Source organism: Callithrix jacchus, chromosome 1 (assembly GCF_049354715.1).
Source record: "Callithrix jacchus isolate 240 chromosome 1, calJac240_pri, whole genome shotgun sequence".
NCBI lineage: Eukaryota > Metazoa > Chordata > Mammalia > Primates > Cebidae > Callithrix > Callithrix jacchus.
This window is the reverse complement of record NC_133502.1, coordinates 109324184-109343827: the sequence shown is the minus strand read 5'-3', so window position 1 is coordinate 109343827 and position 19644 is coordinate 109324184. Positions and strand designations below refer to the sequence as shown.

At 35.2% G+C, this 19644-nt stretch overlaps 1 protein-coding gene across 3 annotated transcripts in view; it reads left to right on the top strand.

Annotated features, from left to right (window-relative positions):
* The window catches only part of PUM3 (pumilio RNA binding family member 3), a 41467-nt gene that overhangs the window by 4994 nt on the left and 16829 nt on the right, over nt 1-19644 (top strand). For all 3 annotated transcript variants that reach the window (XM_002742896.7, XM_078349397.1, XM_017973366.4), the window contains exons 2-13: nt 485-576; nt 1903-2121; nt 5058-5193; nt 5792-5867; nt 8364-8457; nt 8719-8785; nt 9996-10170; nt 11170-11273; nt 12788-12866; nt 14701-14799; nt 15708-15761; nt 19046-19126. In XM_002742896.7, the coding sequence (XP_002742942.3) occupies nt 495-576; nt 1903-2121; nt 5058-5193; nt 5792-5867; nt 8364-8457; nt 8719-8785; nt 9996-10170; nt 11170-11273; nt 12788-12866; nt 14701-14799; nt 15708-15761; nt 19046-19126 (1266 nt within the window). In that variant the 5' untranslated portion in view covers nt 485-494. The remainder of the gene's footprint in view (nt 1-484; nt 577-1902; nt 2122-5057; nt 5194-5791; nt 5868-8363; nt 8458-8718; nt 8786-9995; nt 10171-11169; nt 11274-12787; nt 12867-14700; nt 14800-15707; nt 15762-19045; nt 19127-19644) is intronic.

The following is a 19644-nucleotide window of genomic DNA, read 5'->3' as shown; positions in this document are numbered from 1 at the left end:
CATAGGGATCTTTCAGATAATCCTTTATTTTCTTATATTAAATGTGTGTAGTGGTACCTGCAGCCTGTTGTTTGTTTCTGGCGTTTTAGGCTCCAAGAAATCAAGCTGTAATTTTGGCAGTTACTCATCCCCTAGGCTTTCCGGGTTACAAAATGCAAACTCTGATGCTTATTTGAGTTAGTGTCAGTAATGGTCTACGTTAGCCAGTACTGTATTGGAAGTGAAGTGTTGCTTCCGTATGTATCAAACACTGGCCAGGGTGTGTGTTCTTAGTTTTTGTATTGGTACCTTGTTCATTTTCAGTTTTAAAATCTGAGGCACTGATTGCGTAACTACTGGATTTAAGTAGTTGCCCTTCTGTATCTGGCTGATGTGTATTGTGTTTGTAAACTGAAGGATTAAATGTGGCAATGACTACTTAACGACTCTTACCTGATGAGGAGAAATGCAGTGATTGATTCTGGTTTTGGTTTTTGTTTTCCAGAGTTGCTGCAATGGAAGTCAAAGGGAAAAAGCAATTCACAGGAAAGAGTACAAAGACATCACAAGAAAAACCCAGATTTCATAAAAATAGTGGTAAGATAGGCATACAAAACATGCTTCCGGTGTGGGTGTTTGGCTATTATAATTGGGGGATGGGGGGCATGTAGCAAATTTCAATTTGTGTTCATTGGCTAGGATTAGGATTAAAAGAGTAGGAAGAAGTACGTGTTACTGTGTATGAGTTAACATGTTGCTCATGACATTTAGACACTTAAGAAATTGCCAGCCGGGCGCGGTGGCTCACGCCTGTAATCTCAGCACTTTGGGAGGCCGAGGCAGGTGGATCACAAGATCAAGAGATCGAGACCATCCTGGTCAATTATTTTGAAACCCCGTCTCTACTAAAAAAAAAATGCAAAAATTAGCTGGGCATGGTGGCGCCTGTAGTCCCAACTACTTGGACGGCTGAGGCAGGAGAATTGCTTGAACCTGGGAGGCGGAGGTTGCGGTGAGCCGAGATCATGCCCGTCTCAAAAAAAAAAAAAAAAAAGGAAATTGCCAGAATAATTGAGAAATGCTTTAGTCATGAAAGACTCCTGATCTCAGTCATTGCTGCTGTTGCCACATTTTATTCTCACTAGTTCACCATACGTTTTATTTTAACGTTTGATAAATTAGGACTGTTGAATACATACTGCTTATAAGCCAAATACTTTTAGGTTCCGAATTTATAACAGTGATGTCTTTATTATTCCATCAGGTGTCAGTATTGTAAAATAGAAAAGTCAGGCAACTGTACCAATGACTAATGTTTCCTTAAAGTGTAGCCGGTTCCGTTTGCATCTCGTTTGTTAGGTACTAATTTGTAAGCCTTCTTGACCAAAAGTTTGTATCAAATATTTTTATTATAGGCTTTAAAATTTTGTTTTCTTAATACTAGAAAATTTGAAAATTAACATTTTAGATGTCCTTGTTATATACTTTCCAAATTCAAGAATATTCATTTTATTCTTGGACTTAAGTTAGTGAACTACTGAAAATTCTGTGTAGGCCATCATTACAGCAGAAGACAAAGGTGTAGAAATAATATCTCTGCTGTTTGCTTAAAGGTAGAGAAGTATACCAAATTGACCCCAGTGGTTATCTCCAGTGGCAGAATCACGCATAGCTTTTATTTTCTATTTCTCTACTCTCTAGGTTTCTTAATCATGAACCCGCATTAGTTTTATAATCAGGGAAATTTTTAATTTGGTTTTGATTGTTTCATCCAGTTCTACTCAAAAGGCTATATGTTGTGTATTTGAGATTAAGACAAGGTATTAGGATTAAAGAGTGTTATTTTCTGTAATGAATATAGTTCAATGGATAAAAGAGACTTGGGCCCAGAATCACTGAACTTGTAATTATTATTGTCATTAGATTCTGGTTCTTCAAAGAAATTTCCAAGAAAAGTTGCTAAGGAAGGTGGATCTAAAATCACATCTAACAACTTTGAGAAAAATATCACAAAACCTGGGAAAAAGGGTGTGAAACAATTCAAGAATAAGCAGCAAGGGGACAAATCACCAAAGAACAAATTCCAGAAGGCAAATAAATTCAACAAGAAGAGAAAATTTCAGCCAGATAGTAAAAGCGATGGTAAGTACGGATTGGTTCAGCATGGTCTTTGCAGAGTCCTCGCACTGCCTGAATTAGCTAGAACCATTGTGCGCAGGTACTCTGGAGGTGCCTTAGAGAGCTCCCATTCTTGTGACGTTTTGGGACAGGTAGATGGGCTTAAATAAACAGCAGAGCATCTTTCATGCTCAGAATTTCTCTCTGGTGCTTAAGAGTTTATTTCTTAGCCCTTTTCTGAATTACTTTAGCCATGGAGTGAAGCTAAATTATAATAAATTGTAATGGCTTTATACCGTGAAACCTCAATAAAGCATTTCTTTCTATAAGCTAAAATGTATTCATTTATTCATTCAACAAGTATTTGAGTTTTCTATGCATTGTACCAGGAGATAGGACAAGTGTGTGCACACGCGCGCACACACACAGAGTAAGTAAAGATACAAGCCCCAGCTAATCATCATAGAATTCTGGCCTTAAAGAATCAGTCTGTCCCCAGCTAAGTGTCAGCCTTGGCTAAGGATGCCTAGGTGAGCAAGAAACATACAGACCCTGCCTTCATAGAATGTAGGCCAGTCTAATACAGTCAACCCATCTGATGGCGCAGATCCATAGCAGTTCCAGAGAAGGTGTTGTGTACACATGACAGATTTGATTTTAATTGGTTCAGGACAAGTTGGTCACTGATAGGCAGTATTGGCAGGTCTCCTGCTTGTCTGTTGAAACAAATTGCTCATCTCTGTCATGATGTTCAGTGGGTCGTTTCTAACCCGGAGCTTTGCTCTCTATTGTGTAACATTCCAGTGTTGTGCATTATTCTACACGGATCTCAAACAAGCAGCATCCGTGTCACATGGATTGACATATTATTTTCTTTGCAACATCCTGAGAATTTTTCTGGTGCCTTTTATTCTCTTTTTCTCCAGCACAGCATATCTGAACACTGCTCCTTTATTACCAGCTGAGACTACTGGGGATGGTCTCATTGTTTCTCCTGAGGGCTGTAGGATCTTCTCAGGCTCCAGTTTCTATCTTCTCTTTTCATTTTTTCTCATTCCCTCATCTTCCTCCTTTCTGACCACCAGTAGTTTCTCTTCCAGCCTCTCTTTTCACTTTCTCTTTCCTAGCCTCTCTAATATATCCCAAATCTTCCTTTCTCTACTGGAGTTTTTGACACCTGCATTTTAAAAACATATACATTCATTTCTCACATTGATGTGAGAAAAACCGTGATTTCTTTTGCTATAGGAGATACATTCCTGATATCTCAAAATGGGACTCTTGATTTCATTTTCTCATATTTTTGTATCAGTAACTAGACTGATAGAATAATATGAGAGATTGGGTATTAGACAACTCCCACACTGATAAATGTCCTGCAGCCTAGCATGGCATATGTCAAGGGTACCCAAATATTTATGGAATTAAATTAGCCCTGGATCAGTTACTATCCTCTGTTGTATAGTAGAGGATACTATATTAATCTAATGGTAAATATGTCCTCTGTTTCCTATAATCTTTTGTATTACCAGGCAGGGAATATACAAGTAAACAATAAGGGACTAATAAATACATTGTAGCATTTAATTGTAGCCGTTAAAAATTATGTTATTGAGGAATGTTAATGTCATGAGAACACATAATCTAATCATACTAAGTGAAGATACATTCTGAATTTTTTTCTTTTTTTGAGATAGGGTCTCACTTTGTTGCCCAAACTGAATTGCAATGTCATGATGATGGCTCACTGCATCCTTGACCTCCTGGGCTCAAGTGATCCTCCTGCCTCAGCCTCCGAAGTAGCTGTGATTACAGGCGTGTGCCACCACACCTGGCTAATTTTTTAACTTAATTTTTTGTAGAGACAGTGTCTCACTATTTTGCCCAGGTTGGTCTCAAACCCCTGCCCTCAAGTGATCCTTCTACCTCGGCCTTCCAAAGTGCTGGGATTAGCGTAAGCCATTGTACCCAGCCACATTTTTAAAGATTAAAACATACATGGAGAAAAATAAAGAGGAAAATAATAAGTGGTTATAGCTAGGTTTTGGTTTTATAGGGCTCTCTTTTTTGCATTTTTCTAAGTTTTTTTAATAGAGAATGGGAGATATTTAGAAGTGACTATTCCCCCAAAGGAGTCTGTGCAGGATACTCATGTAAAAAATACCCATTTTTAGTAAGTCGTTCTTCGTTTGGCATCATTAGTTCAATTGGTAAGTATTTGGATTTTGAAGACAAAAATGTAGTGATAGACACTCGACTTTTATCATATCACTGTGTTTGTGGCAGACTTGAAAATTTTGCTTGTGCATTGCTATGACTAAGACAGCAGAGGATTGTTTCTAGGTTTGAATCCTAGTTCTATCACCGCAGGTTGTGTGGCCTCAGATAGGGACTCGACAGCTTGGTTCTTTTTCCTCACCATACAAGGGACGACAATACTTGTACCTACCTCTTGGGATTGTTGTAAGAAATAAATAGCTTAATATACAACAGCACTCAGAACAGTGAATTTTTTGAAGTTGTTTTTCCTATTCGCATTGGAAATAGGTAATTTTTGTTTTCCTATTTCCTATAGGAAATAGGTCTAATTTTTGTTTTCATTGAAAGTTGATTATACCTAAAGTCCAGTGATCTTAATCTTAAAAAGTAGAATTTTATTTTACAATTGAAAAAGATACTTAAAATATTATAGTTACTTTTATAATTCTTCTAATGTCCTTTTCTCTTAAGGATATCCTGTTAGAAGAATTAAGAAAGATTTAAATTGAACCAAACATAAATGTACAAACTGCTCAGAAAGTGAAGTAAAGCATAAGTTTATGGGGGATGGTATGTTCCCCTTTCTAGCTTCCAGACTGAGCATTGATCCTGATTAGTGATTGTGCTTTATACCTAATTTGTATTGGTTTATGGCACTCAGAATGTTAAATGTAATTGAAAATGATTTCTATAATAACTAGAATCAGCAGCCAAGAAACCCAAATGGGATGACTTCAAAAAGAAGAAGAAGGAACTGAAGCAAAGCAGACAACTCAGTGATAAAACCAACTATGACATTGTTGTTCGGGCAAAGCAGATTTGGGAGATTTTAAGAAGGTAATTCTACCTAAAGACATCTCTGTTAGTCCCTTTTCAACAGTGTAGAAGTAAGTGTACCTTGTAAATAGTGAGATATCTTAAAATAAATGACGTAACACTTGCGTTATTGAGGGAGTCTTCATAACACCCCAGTAGAAACATCAGTATTTGGATGTCTGCCCATTGCAGAAATGTGTAGAATCATTACAATGGCATTGGATATGCTTATGAAAATGTATGAGGTTGAAATAAATTTGACATTCTTCCTGAGAGAGATCTGAGAAAACAAAGGACAATTTCTTACCAGCTAGGTTTTGAGATACTTAAGTCTTCGGTATCTTAGATTTGTTTTATTGTTTTTTTTACTTCGGAAGTTCTGGCTGTTAAGTTTGGATTGATACATAAAATTATACCTTGTGAGATGAGTTTCTGCCTTTGAGAAAATTACTTTTGTCTGGCTGCTCTGGAATAGTAATTTTAATGTCAGAGATTTGCTGCCTTAGAAAAGAAAATCATGCTGAACTTGGAGAACATATACTGGCATGCTTTTTAATTTTGTGTGTTTAAAATAACTTTTTTTACTTAAACTGTGTTTGCTTCCTCTTCTCATTTGTAGAAAAGACTGTGACAAAGAAAAAAGAGTAAAGTTAATGAGTGACTTGCAGAAGTTGATTCAAGGGAAAATTAAAACTGTAAGTAGGACATACTCATCGATGCAATTTTAAACAATTGAGGTCGCCTGACTCTCAGGAGTAGCTGACCATTCATGACAGGTGATGTCATTGCTTCCAGTTTATTTGGCCAAAAATTTCAAATACATTCCATAACACTGACTACATAAAAATTTAATTGTGGGGGACCTTGCTGCTGGGGAGTTTTGAAAAGATTATTAGTTGGCTGTGTCGTTTTTAAATAAGTAACATAAAATAAACCATTGTTTTCTTAAAGTTATCTTGTGGAGTTTATTACTTCAATAGTATTTGTTTAGGTCTCTTACTCTAAACTCCATATAATTTATTATGTTCTCAATTGCCAACTTTTTAATATTTATAATATAATCATATTCTTTGTTTTTTTCATGCTTTTGTAAACATGCAAAGATCTTTAAAATATAATCATTTGAGAGCTGGGTACGGTGGCTCACGCCTGTAATCCCAGCACTTTGGGAGGCCGAGGTGGGTGGATCACGAGGTCAAGAGATCGAGACCATCCTGGTCAACATGGTGAAACCCCGTCTCTACTAAAAATACAAAAAAATTAACTGGGCATGGTGGCGCGTGCCTGTAATCCCAGCTACTCAGGAGGCTGAGGCAGGAGAATTGCCTGAACCCAGGAGGCGGAGGTTGCGGTGAGCCGAGATCGCGCCGTTGCACTCCAGTCTGGGTAACGAGGGAAACTCCTTCTCAAAAAAAAAAAAAAAAGAGTGTGTGTGTATATATATATATATATATATAAAATCATTTGAGAATTCTAAAGTAGTTTTCATTATTGCTGCTTAATCCTGTCTTGTAATAAATTTCCAGTGACTTTTGTATATTTGGATTAATATATAATGGCTTGGAAGACAACAGATCTAATAGTTTTACAACACCTAAAGGGGCAGCCTTTGCCAAATCAGATGCATAGGTTTAACCAGATCCTATATTACAGTTTGAAGGAAAATAGCAAGTCATCAGCTGCTGCTTTCCTATAAATTCAGCAGAATCTTTTTAGGATAGAACTGCCCTCTCAGCTCTTGTAATTTATAAATATTTCACTCAGGATTCTTCCGCAACTACCCCGAGGTCACAGCTGTATGACCATGGTCTTAGAAGTGAGTTTGGCCTGTAATCCCAGCTACTCAGGAGGCTGAGGCAGGAGAATTGCCTGAACCCAGGAGGCGGAGGTTGCAGTGAGCCAAGATCGCGCCATTGCACTCCAGCCTGGGTAACAAGAGCGAAACTCTGTCTCAAAAAAAAAAAAAAAGAAGTGAGTTTGGTATTTAAATCCTGACGGGGCTGCTTAAAATATGCATGCCTTTGAACAATAACAATAATGTATTTATTATTTATTATAGGCTGGGAATTGTGTTAACTAGCACATGCATTATGTCATTTACTACATTATCCCTGTTGTATATTTAATGTGTCCAGGACTCAGAGAAGTAAAGGTTCTTCCTTGGGGTCACAGAAGGATCAAGTTCCTTCTGATAACCTTACTTTCCTTATCTGTAAAGTGGGAATAATAACAGCTCATTCTTATGGTTGCTTTGAGATATGAATGAGAACACTATGTTTAAGGTACCTATGTTAGTTATATAATAGGTGCTTAATATATGCACAAAAACAGACTTATTTTTTACAAAGATACTTCACAGATGTCTTACAAATCTTGAAATTTATGACTTTGATGGAAGTATACCCTCACCTTCTGATTTTTGGAATTCAAAAATTTTAGACAGAGCGAGCAACAAATAAGCACTTTTGAAGTGGACTGGTACTGTAGCATAGTAAAAATAATTTTGCATGACAGATGATTTGTAGACGGTGCTCTAGAAAATTGATCAGTGGATCCTTCCAATAGTCATGAGGAGGAATGGGTTAGAAAATGAGATTCAAACCACAACAATTCTTCTAGAAATATAACTGAGTATATGTGCAGGAATTATAATGAAAATATGACAAATGGATGATTAACTTATATAATTGCCAATGAGTACGACTATGGTTATATTTATTTCTATAGGAAGACTTTTAGATTGATCTTACAGGTATACTTCTGATTGCCAAAGCCAGACATTCTTAGGTCAGTTACATAAAAATCATACAGTGTAATAGACCTTTTAAACAGAAATATTTCCCTTTTAGGGATGGTAACTATCAAAGCAATGAGAAGTATAATCTGTATAATCATCAGATAGTTTAGATTGATCTGGTTTTAATTATAGTGATAGGAGTTTTGTAAAATGGTTACATTTATCCTTGCCTGAGTGTCACTATTAATTGTACCTATTAAATATGGTAGGCATCAAAACAAAGGAGTGATGTTCTGATAATTGAAACAAGTAGTTCTCAGTAATGTAGGTTTGATTTTATCCATGAAGAGTACCATTTTTCTAAAAAGAAATTCCAGAAGAGGTCACAATAAAAAATTAATGAGAAACATAACTCTTAAAAGAGAATTAGTCTAACTCAAACTTATTCCTACAGATTGCATTCGCACATGATTCAACTCGTGTGATCCAGTGTTACATTCAGTATGGTGATGACAAACAGAGAAAACAGGCTTTTGAAGAATTGCAAGGTATTTGTTACATAGTGAAGATTGTGTTATCATTTGTATTAAGTCATTTGTTTTCTCTTGAAATACTCAACAGTGTTCTAGAAAATAATTTTTGTTTAGGTGTGTCTTCTCAGATCCTTTTTTGTTTTTATTTTTTCCTTGCCTGGTACAAATTGAGAATTATTTGTGTTTCCAGGATTGTGCATTTATGTAGTTCCTTCCTTTGTTTCCAGAGAGCTGAAATGAGATCTCAAGTCATTGTAATGTATTTTTGTTTTTCAGGTGATTTGATTGAATTAAGTAAAGCAAAATATTCCAGAAATATTGTTAAGAAATTTCTTATGTATGGGTAAGTTGTTGTGTTTAGAAAATACATTTCTTCTTTGTCTTCTGAAGGCATAAATTCCAACTGTGCTCAGATGTGAGATAGTATGCCTGTGGTCTTTATAAGCAGTTGTAATAGTGCTCAGCAGATGCTTGTTTTGTTTTTAGAGAGTATCATCTTACATACAATTATTGAAATTAATTTAAAACTATAGTACTGTCTTCATTCCTAAAAAGATACATCAGAGATGTCTTGCAAATCTCCTTGTAATTTGTGACTTTGATGGAGGTATATCCTCAGCTTCTGATTTGTTGGAATTCAAAAGTTTTAAAGACAGAGTGAACAACAAATAAGCACTTTTGAAATAGACTGGTACTGTAGTATTGTAAAAATAATTTTGCTTGATGGATGATTTATGGATGTTTATCTTGAACCTTTGGAAGAGGAAAAATGGAATAATTGACTTGTAATTAGCCACCAGTATTAAGAGGGTAGAGACTGGGGAGGGCCAGGTGAGTAGACGAATACAGGGCCAGTAGGTTAGAACATGTCAAGATGTGAGAATTTCCTAAATTAAATGGAGTTAATACTTGTCTTGACCAATCTTTTTGAGTATACTAATGTGCTAGAATATGATAATCAACAACAGAAAAGTATAATATATGCAGTTGACAAAATTTTCAGAAATGTATTCCTAGCTGATATTACCAGCTGTTTGATTCTTTTAGGATACAGTTAAAATACTTGTGACTAAGTCCCATTTTCCCAAAAAGAATCTTAGAATATGATTTTCTATTTCCCTGAATATATGGCTTTTATCTTTTTTCCTGCCCTTTTTTTTTCCAAGCAGAACAGGTTAATAGGAACTGACATTTATTGAGCATTTACTATGTGCTAGTCATACTTCTCAATGCATGCTAGCTCATATACTCCTCAGAGCAACCTTATTTTTGTTTTATGAATGAAGGAGCTGAGGCACAGAGGTTGAATAACTTCCTGCATCTTTCAGCTGGTGAGCAAAACCAGGTTTCAAACCTAGGCAAGCTGGCTGTGGAGCTGCTTAAAGTTTGAAGTGGAAATACAAGGCAGTTTATTTTTCTACTGATAAGCCTGTCTCTGTGGGAGACTCACATACACACGGATTGATGAGTTGGTCTTGGGAGAAGTTGTGTTTTATTGCCACCCAGCTTTCTCCTTCTGTTATTTATTTTTTCCATGATTGTGTTGCGTGTAGAAGTAAACCACAAATTGCAGAGATAATCAGAAGTTTTAAAGGCCACGTGAGGAAGATGCTGCGGCATGCGGAAGCGTCAGCCATCGTGGAGTATGCATACAATGACAAAGCCATTTTGGAGCAGAGGAACATGCTGACGGAAGAGCTCTATGGGAACACATTTCAGCTTTACAAGGTGACATCTCCGGAAGTTTTTTTCTAGTATTTTTACTTTTTTGATATGTTCTTCCTTAACTTCCAGTGCCCTATTTTTAGAATGTATTTTTACCTTGGCTGGTGCTTTAAGAGACCGTCTTATGCCCTTGATTTTCCCTTATGCTTTATTTTGTCTCTGGTGTAGTGAGCAAGTAATCATACTGAGGCTTGTCTTTCTCCAGAGCATTGGCTTTAAATCCCTGTCAATTAAAGCTTTGATTCCCCTCCTGAGTGCTCTGTGTAGAGCGCTTCAGTACGTCTGTTTTTACAGTCAGACTGAGGGAGAAGACTCCTCATAGTTATCAGAATCGCGTAACCACCCCACCCAGCTCTGGCCGAAGAGTATTGGGCTCTCTGTTGGTAGCTTCTCCTGTGTTTTTTCATGTGCATGCATTGCCCTTCAGATTGTATCCGGAGATGAAGGGGAATAGAGAGACCTAGCCTTGGATAGAATACAAGGACTGAATTTGAGAATGGCTAGCAGTTGGACTAGATGTTAAAGAATCTGTTTCAAACCTTGGAACATAAATGCATACATTGGTCTGAAGGAATATGAATGAAGGTTGCCTCCATTAGTCAGGAATTCTTGGGTTGAATTTGTTGCTGTACTAATTTTGTTAACACTTCATTATATTAATAGGAATATCTAACTAATTATAAAACATACTGTGGCAAGAATTTATGAGGTGACTACTTGATCTCATAATTAGGCAAGAGCCAGGTGCTTGACGAGTAACTATGGGCTGGTTAACTTGGTTGGTGTTTAGCCTGGCTCTTTAAATACAATGATAGATATACAGACTGAGAATCAGCTGATCAGGTTACTCCACAGGGATATACAGCAGAGCTTTCATTATGTAAATATGGAAAATCTTATATTTGTTAAAACTTACTTTAAAATGACTATAATTGCTTTTCTTTGTCCTGAAGTGAAATACTTCGTTAAATTTATTGGGGTTTGATTTTTCTTTTGTTCCAGTCAGCAGATCACCCAACTCTGGACAAAGTGTTAGAGGTACGGCCAGAAAAATTAGAGCTTATTATGGATGAAATGAAACAGATTCTAACTCCAATGGCCCAAAAGTAAGAAAGTTGTTTTTGTTTTCTTCTTAATAAATGACATTCAAAGGACGAAGTTTTTACGTAACTGTTGCCCAGAAGAGATGGATATTTCCTGCTTACAATTACTAATCTGTCCTAAATAAGAATGCAAAAACGTTGGTTTGAAACCATTCTTGGTGCAAAAGAAGATTTCTTTTTCTGTTATCATACCCTATAAAATGGTATCTAACATGCAGTCATGATTTATGAGCTTTTTTAAGCAATGAAACATTCTTTTTCCAAATAAAATGTTACATGGAAACCATGTATACTAAACAGTTTCGCAAATATAATCTGTTATTTAAATTTGGTTGTAGGCAAGGCGCAGTGGCTCACGCCTATAATCCTAGCACTTTGGGGGACCAAGGTGGGAGAATCACTTGAGGCCAAGAGTTCAAGACCAGCTGGGGCAATATAGCAAGGCTCTATCTCTACAAAAAAAAATAAGAAAATTAGCCAGGCTTGGTGGTGTGCATCTTTAGTCTTGGCTACTCAGGAAGCTGAGACAGGAGGCTTGCTTGAGCCCAGAAGGTCAAGGCTGCAGTGAGCCACTGCATTCCAGCCTAGGCAACAAAGTGAGACCTTGCCTTAAAAAAATAAAAAAAAATTTAACAATGAATTTTAAGACTTAGAAGCCTGTGCATGTGCCCTTCGTGGCATGTTTCCCATTGTGGAGTGGCTGAGCATAGCTTTGGGAACCAGACTGCCTGGGTATGACTCTTGGTTCTCCACTCCCCCTACTATTACTATGTAACCTCAGGCAACTTAACCTCTCTGTGCCTCAGTTTCCATATCTATAAAATTGGGATAATAATAGTATAGACTTCATAGGATGTTTATGAAGATTAAATGGGTTAGTTGTTCCAAAACACTCAGAACAATGCTTTGCCCATGAAGGCAGTGTTAGTTTTTGCTGTCTACTTGGATATGGCCTGTGAACTTTAGGTCTTTGATGCTTGACCGTCAGCCTCCACTGTATACCTGGATGTGTCGCACTAAGGGGTCTGGATTAAGTAGGTGTTGTTGCAATTGCTGACAATGTTTGGTTCATTCAAGTTTTAATGAAACTTGAATGCTAAAATTATTTGTGAAGCAGGTGGATTGTGAATAGTGTTGGCAGAAATAAAACAACTATTTAAAAAAAAAAAAAAAAGGTCCACATGTGGATTTCTAATCATTATGCCCAGTGCTGGGGAAGAAAATGTAGGTAGCCTCATTTAACAGAATAGAGTGTATTTTGAAGGTTTGCTGATTAGATCCTAGAAGTTTGTATTCTGGTCTTGGTTGTAGATGGCACTGAATCAATTTTACCATCTAAAGTTTTTTTAAATCTTAGTATTTCTGAAAGACGCAGTCTATTTTATGACAAACTATATTCAATAAAACCATTTCACATGTTTAGATTACTTTAGGACTTCTGAGATTACCTATCTTTGTATGACTGTAGTGCCAGATCTGATGTATCTCTTGTTTTTGTTTTTTGTTTCTGTTTTCAGGGAAGCTGTGATTAAGCACTCTCTGGTGCATAAAGTATTCTTGGACTTTTTTACCTATGCGCCCCCCAAACTCAGATCAGTAAGTTCTTGGTTTTTGTTTTTAAACAAAAACATGGTGGAAGAGGACTAGAAATTTGAAAAACTGCTTTGATGTATGTTGTCTACTAATCATATTGAATTTTTCTATCTTAATTATAACCCGGAGAGTATCCACTAGCTGACCTAATCTGAAAATTAACTAACTTGTGGAGGAATATTCAAGCATTTGGATAGTTTTAAATTCAACTGTGCAATACAAAAAATATATATATAGGTTGACATTAGAAAGTTAGAGGAGGATACGTTTGTAAAACGAAATGGACCATGAAAACCTGGGCTTTATGTGATAGAAGAACAGAGAGTGAAGGTAAATTGCACTGTCCTTCCAGTCAGTCATGGGAATAAAAATGAGAATTCATCATTTAGTTCCCTGAACTTTGCTTGTCTCATCGTACAGTGAGCTCATTGTCCATTTGTCCTCATTTTCCAGTCACCGGGGATAACGAAAATAATGAGACTGACTTAACAAATATGCCAGACTATACATTCATTGGAGTTTTGACCCTCTGAAAATTGGCATGCCAAATAATTTCCCAGCGGTAGCCACCCACCTAAGCTTATGATTCAGTGACCATAGCAGTACCTTCTCTTCTGAGGATTTCTCTTCATTTCCTGCAAAACAGAGTGTCCCACAGTTCTGGATTTACTAGGCAGGAGTGTATGTTCAGAAATGACACAATGATCATTTGAATATATTCAGTGGTAGAAAGTATCTTTTTAGTGTTGAATGTTTTAGTCACAGCAAAAAATCATTTGGAACTTAGCATGCATGTAAAGTAATGAGACAGGTTGTCTTTTCTGGTACTGGGGGCATTTTCAAAACAGACTTAAAAAAAAAACCTTTGGGGAAAACTGAAGCATAATTAGAATATATGCGTGGCTATCCATCTGGGTAGCTTTGAAGAGATTCCTAAGTTCAGGTATGTTAGTTGAAACTGCTCTTAAGAGTCATGTTGGAAAGGATTGTAAGATACTTTAGGGTGAAATTGTTTGTTCCTTATTGATGAAATTAGGCATCTACCCTCTTGTTCCTTCATAAGGCTTCATATTTATTTATTTAACATACATCTTTTAATTGGGAATAGACTAAAATGGGGCCCTGCTGCTGTGAGTTGCCGGAACTCATTTACATCCTATGTGCTTAGACTTTGAAAATATAAAGAAGAAATTATAGACATGGAAAACAAAGGCTAAAGATGAAATTAAGCTAAGCTACCTATGAGAAATTAAATGATTTTTTACTAATGGGTCATTTTTAGGTAAGGTCTTAGTCTAAATGTTAGTATAGAAATTTTTCATAAGGAAATGTTATGTAAGCAGGTTGATGGTAAAGAATATAATTTTTGGTGATAATGTAGTTATAAACTAAACAGGAAACTTTTTCAGTCAAAATGAGTGTTTTGACTCTGTTTATTGTGTATGTGTCTCTTTTAGGGAAGAGCATTTTATCTTGCTATTCTGTTAAAAGTTGCTTTCTTATCACCACCACCTCCTAGGCATCTTTTTCTAGGAAAATTATTTAAAATATACTGCACATACAGCCTGTGACTTTTTTTTTTAACAGACATTGGTTAAAGTCAGATATTGTGTTTAATAGAAATTGTCTGCCAGCAGTATTTACTGCTCTTGATGGAAAAGAACGTTTCTAGAAAGAGGTTGTTGTTTCTGTTTGATTGTCTAAAATGACATTGTTTGCTACCTGCACTCTCTTCCTTTCCTTCTCTCTGCATAACCGCCCCTGTAGACAGACAGTTAAAACAGCAGAAAGAAGAAAATAAAGCAAAGCCCTGTTCCTGACAGTATTTGTTTCCTAGGAAATGATTGAAGCCATCCGCGAAGCGGTGGTATACCTGGCACACACACACGATGGCGCCAGAGTGGCCATGCACTGCCTGTGGCACGGTACCCCCAAGGTAAGTGTGACAGCACTTGTGCGTTTAAACTGTACAAGTCAGGGCCATGCTTTATCTTCAGGCTGGACTTAGCTGTCCTGAGACTTTTAATCCCCTTTGGTCTTTGCCATATTGTGCTTGGCAACATTATCTTCTAAAAGTTGTGCCTCTGGGTCTGATGGGAATGAGCCATCTTCTTTAGGCCTAGTGTTTCTTCTCTGCTTTAGTAGAAACCTTGAAGTTTCATTAAGGATGGGAAGAGATCTGTCAAGCAAGTAAACATAATATGTATTTAAGCTTAGTTTGTAGAGGTTTTGGTACCCATTGGGCTCTTCATTCCTCATTTAATAATCATACTATGGTAGGGGGAAATAGGAAGGGATAACAAACAGCTGGCCACACACATTTGCTCCTGTGGGTGTTAAGTACTTGAGGGGAAAGGTAAAGATCCTTATTAATCACAGAAGTTTAGCAGAAATGATCATTATTTCCTTGGTCAGCATAATTCTGCCTTTAAAAGATAGTTGTACTGTATCTACTTTTTTAATGCAAATTTAATTTTGTTCAACAAATGCATACGAGTACTAACTATGCTAGACTCTGCATTTGAGGACAGTTCAGACCTTGGAAGAGGGATCTGTCAGGTCCCTCTGTGAAAGGTGGCTTCACTGGGTTTGCCTTGCAACTTGCAACTTAATAATTCTATATTTATGTCTGAATGGATTGTCATATACACATCTAAGCTTATAATAGCTCTAAGAGAACTTCTTTGGTATGTTACAGTTTTTCATTCTGGCTACATAACTATTATTTTAATAATGAAAAATATGCCACTCCAATGAAAACTTAATAAATATTATATTAAAATGTTTATGAAATATCCTTAATACATAACTGAAAGCTCAGTGAGACAATCTTTACTTTTTAAGGACAGGAAAGTGATTGTGAAAACAATGAAGACTTACATTGAAAAGGTGGCTAATGTAAGTATAATAGAACTACATATTTTTTCTAATTATTTTTAAGATGAATTCATATCTATTAGAGAAAATTTTGAAAAATTCAGAAAATTACCAAGAAGAAAATTATTAGTTGTCTTATTATATTTTTCTGTACATGTTCATGTATTTTCATATTTTATTTACACAAAATGGGAATCATGCCACATGCATTCTTTTCTTCTTTTTAAATTTAACATTGTATTGTGATAGTTCTCTACCTTTCTTAGATATTCTTTGATATTTACTAGCATCTTTGGGGAATTTGTCCAGTCATGTTAATTAAACATGGGAATTACTGCCTGGATAAGGTAGGTACATATTTTATTTTAGTCTTTGGGTAAATGATGCCAGATTGCACTTCAGAAACTTGATAGTAGTTTTTCCTTACGACCAAAACCATAAAAGAAATTAAAATGTATCTTTTTATTTTTTAAGAATAAATTTGCAGTGTCGTTATGGAAATTTTGAGTTAAATTTTATAGTTCTTTAGAAATGCAATAACAGTTTTCCTAATGAAATTCATGGGGGCAAGAAGTTTTATCGGGGAGATTTGTTGCTTTATAAATAGTGTTTATATATAATTAGATATTAAATAATTTTTCATACTGGTACTGCGGAGTACTACAACTAGAATATATGTAGTAAATAAAATTTTAATTTTTGAGTTAAATTTTATATATTTGATGGATAACAGTTCATCAGTAAAGTTCTAATTTATTGAAGAACTAAAATTATTTCATAATCAACTACTTTGTCCTTTGAAAAAAATACAGTGAGAACTACTAGCATCTGGTGAATACTTCAACTTGTTTGAAATACTAAGTCAAACAATTAAAAATTAATGCTGTGTGATTGTGTACGTAACTATTGTCTTCTGTTGGAATAGAGATTAGAGAAATTCAGAAGGCGGCTAGCTTTCCTATAACAAAGTGAAGTATCGCATTCTCTGATGAGTTGTTTCAAGTGTGTGATTTTTTATGATTCATAATTTATTGTTAAGTAAATTTTTATGCATAAGTTTTAATCTGATATTCTAATTTGAATACTTTACATTAAAATGAGTAAAAACTAGAATGTTAATAGAAAATTCACAGGAGTATTAGTAGTATGACATTTTTAAATAATAAAATTAGATTGTTTTAGTTCTACAGTTTGGTTATGTCAGGTAGTTCAGCACTAAGTTTTTTGAGAACCTAATCTCAGCATGACATCATGATGGTAACAGAAATTAACAATGCATATCTTTTTAAACCTCTAAGAGTTATTTCTAAGGGGGTGATAAACTAACATTACCAATGGATTTGATCCATGGATTATTTAGAATTATTAATTTCCAGATACTGAGGGTTTCTTGATACAGGCTACATTATCTTGTTCCTTTTAAATGTATTGAGACCTGTTTTGTGGCCTAACATCTGGTCTAAGTGTTTTTGAAATAATATATTGTGGAGTTGTTTGGTGGGGTATTATGTCAGTTAGACCAAAGTAATTGATAGTGTTTATACCATCAATGTTTTTACTGACCTATTATTTTCTAGTTCTGTCAGTTGCTGAGACAAACATGTTAAAATTTCCAACTGTACTTGTGGATTTGTCTGTTTCTCACTTATATTCAATTTGGTACCAGCTTCTGTTGTATTCATCCAGAAATATTTTATGTTTGGTTACGCTTATGTGTGTCCAACTTCAGAGAACTGAAACCAGTGATTTTGTGCTAGGCACATTGTTCTCTATTTTGTTTCCTTCACTTAATTCATATTAGGGGTCATTTTATTTCAGTATATATACATCTGTCTACCTCACTCTTCTCAGTGATTGTAATATTTCATCATACACCTGTGCCATGATTTATTTAATAAGTCCCTATTTTGGGGCATTTTGGTAGTTTCTAGATTTTTTTTTTAATTACAATTAGTACTCCAGTGAATATACTCATATGAAAGTCTTTGTACTTACATGGAAACATTTGTGCAAGAAATAAATCCTTAGAACTAGAATTGCTGGATCAGGTCATACCTGCATTTTAAATTTTTATAGGTGTTGTCAATTGCTCTTCAAAGAAGTTGAACTACTTTACATTCTCACCAACGTTCGAGTGTACCTGCTTTTCCCTAAACCTTTGGTAAATTAGTCTGTCAGAGGTCTTCACCATCCCCTATGGGACAAACGGCAAATGGCATTTCATTGTTTTAATTATTATCCTTAATTAGTTAGTACAGCATTATTTCACACATTTAAAGACATTTGTACTTCTCTTTTCTGTGAACTGACTCTTCGTGTTCTTTGCCCATTTTTAGTTGGTTGTTGGTCTTTGTGTGGTAAGGGTTTTGGACCTTTGTTGTTTATCTTCAGTTTGTCTTTTTGACCTTACAATTACCAATTTTGTTATTGTTTCTGGTTGAAATTGTATTATCTGTGATATTCATCAGATCTGGCTTTGAATGATTGTGGGCTATAATCAAAAATCAAATTCCTACCAAAATTTAAAACAATTGTATCAACATCCAGGACACTAAGGCCACACACTCTGGAATCAGGCTTTTGTTTTCGTGTTTTTGTTCTTAACATAAAGTAGGTGTTCTTTAAATGTTTGGAATAGTATTAGCATCATGGAAATAATTTTATTATTTCAAAGGATGAGTGTTGTGAAAGCCACATGTGTATTTCTGTGATCTCATGCAGCTGTACTTTAAGTAATGATTTTTATCTCATTCAATATACAATTATACCTTACTAGTTTTTTTCATTTTTATTTTCTAATTTTGTGAGTTCACTTTAAAGAAATTGAGACAATAGAAAAGAAAATTAAAAATCATTTGTAAACCCAGAGATGACTATTACAATGCTTTGCCTTCCGGGATTTTCTGTGTACATGTATTATGTATATCGTGTGTGTATGTAAAATTGTATGAGTTTATATTTTTATGTTGGAATATCTTATATATGTGTTTCTGTATGTAGGTTTTTTTAATTTAATCTTACAACTTGAACTTTTAACTATAATTTTCAAGTAGCTAACAGGTATTAGTTTTAGGATATTTGGTAATAAAGAATGTGCTTTTAAAAAAGTCAACATTGCCTCTAGAATATAATTAATGAGGTCTTGATAAGAGAGGAAATTCATTATAATGACTTTTATTCATTTTGCTTATATTATGTTAGACAAGTTGTCATTGTAGATAACATTGATGAAGGTATTCTGTGTATGGAATAAGAGGGAAAACCTATGCACTTGTTTTTAACCTATTGGCTTCCAATTCTTGTAGGGCCAGTACTCCCATTTGGTTTTACTGGCGGCATTTGATTGTATTGATGATACCAAGCTTGTGAAGCAGATAATCGTATCAGTAAGTAATTCTGATGGTCTTGAATTTAAGTTACATTAATAAACCAGTTGCGGATGTAAGCTTGATTTCACTATGCATGTGTAAAGACTTTCAGCTGTGCTTTCTATCAGGATTTCTGCTTACTTTTAAGTTAATTATGTTTTATTTTGGAGATTTGTTTTTGTTCCTGTATCTTAACCCTGTAACTTGATATTAATACTGTTTTAAATATTTAAAACTGGTCAAATTAAGATTTAACACTTGTATTTTAGATTAGGATAACATGGACTTTAGATCATATGCAATTATAAACTATGAAAAATTAGCAAAGTGATATTTAGATATGATCAGAAATCAGTCAGCATAGGAATTCCTCAGTTATTCCAGAACTCCAATACAGGCAGAGGATGTCTGTGACCTATTAAATTATCTCTCTCCCTGTGGAGAAACAATTACCTCTGCACAGTTACCCAGTTAATCAATATATATATGCTGGATCGAGCCGATAGAGAAGAAAAGTGTACAAAACTCTCAGTTGT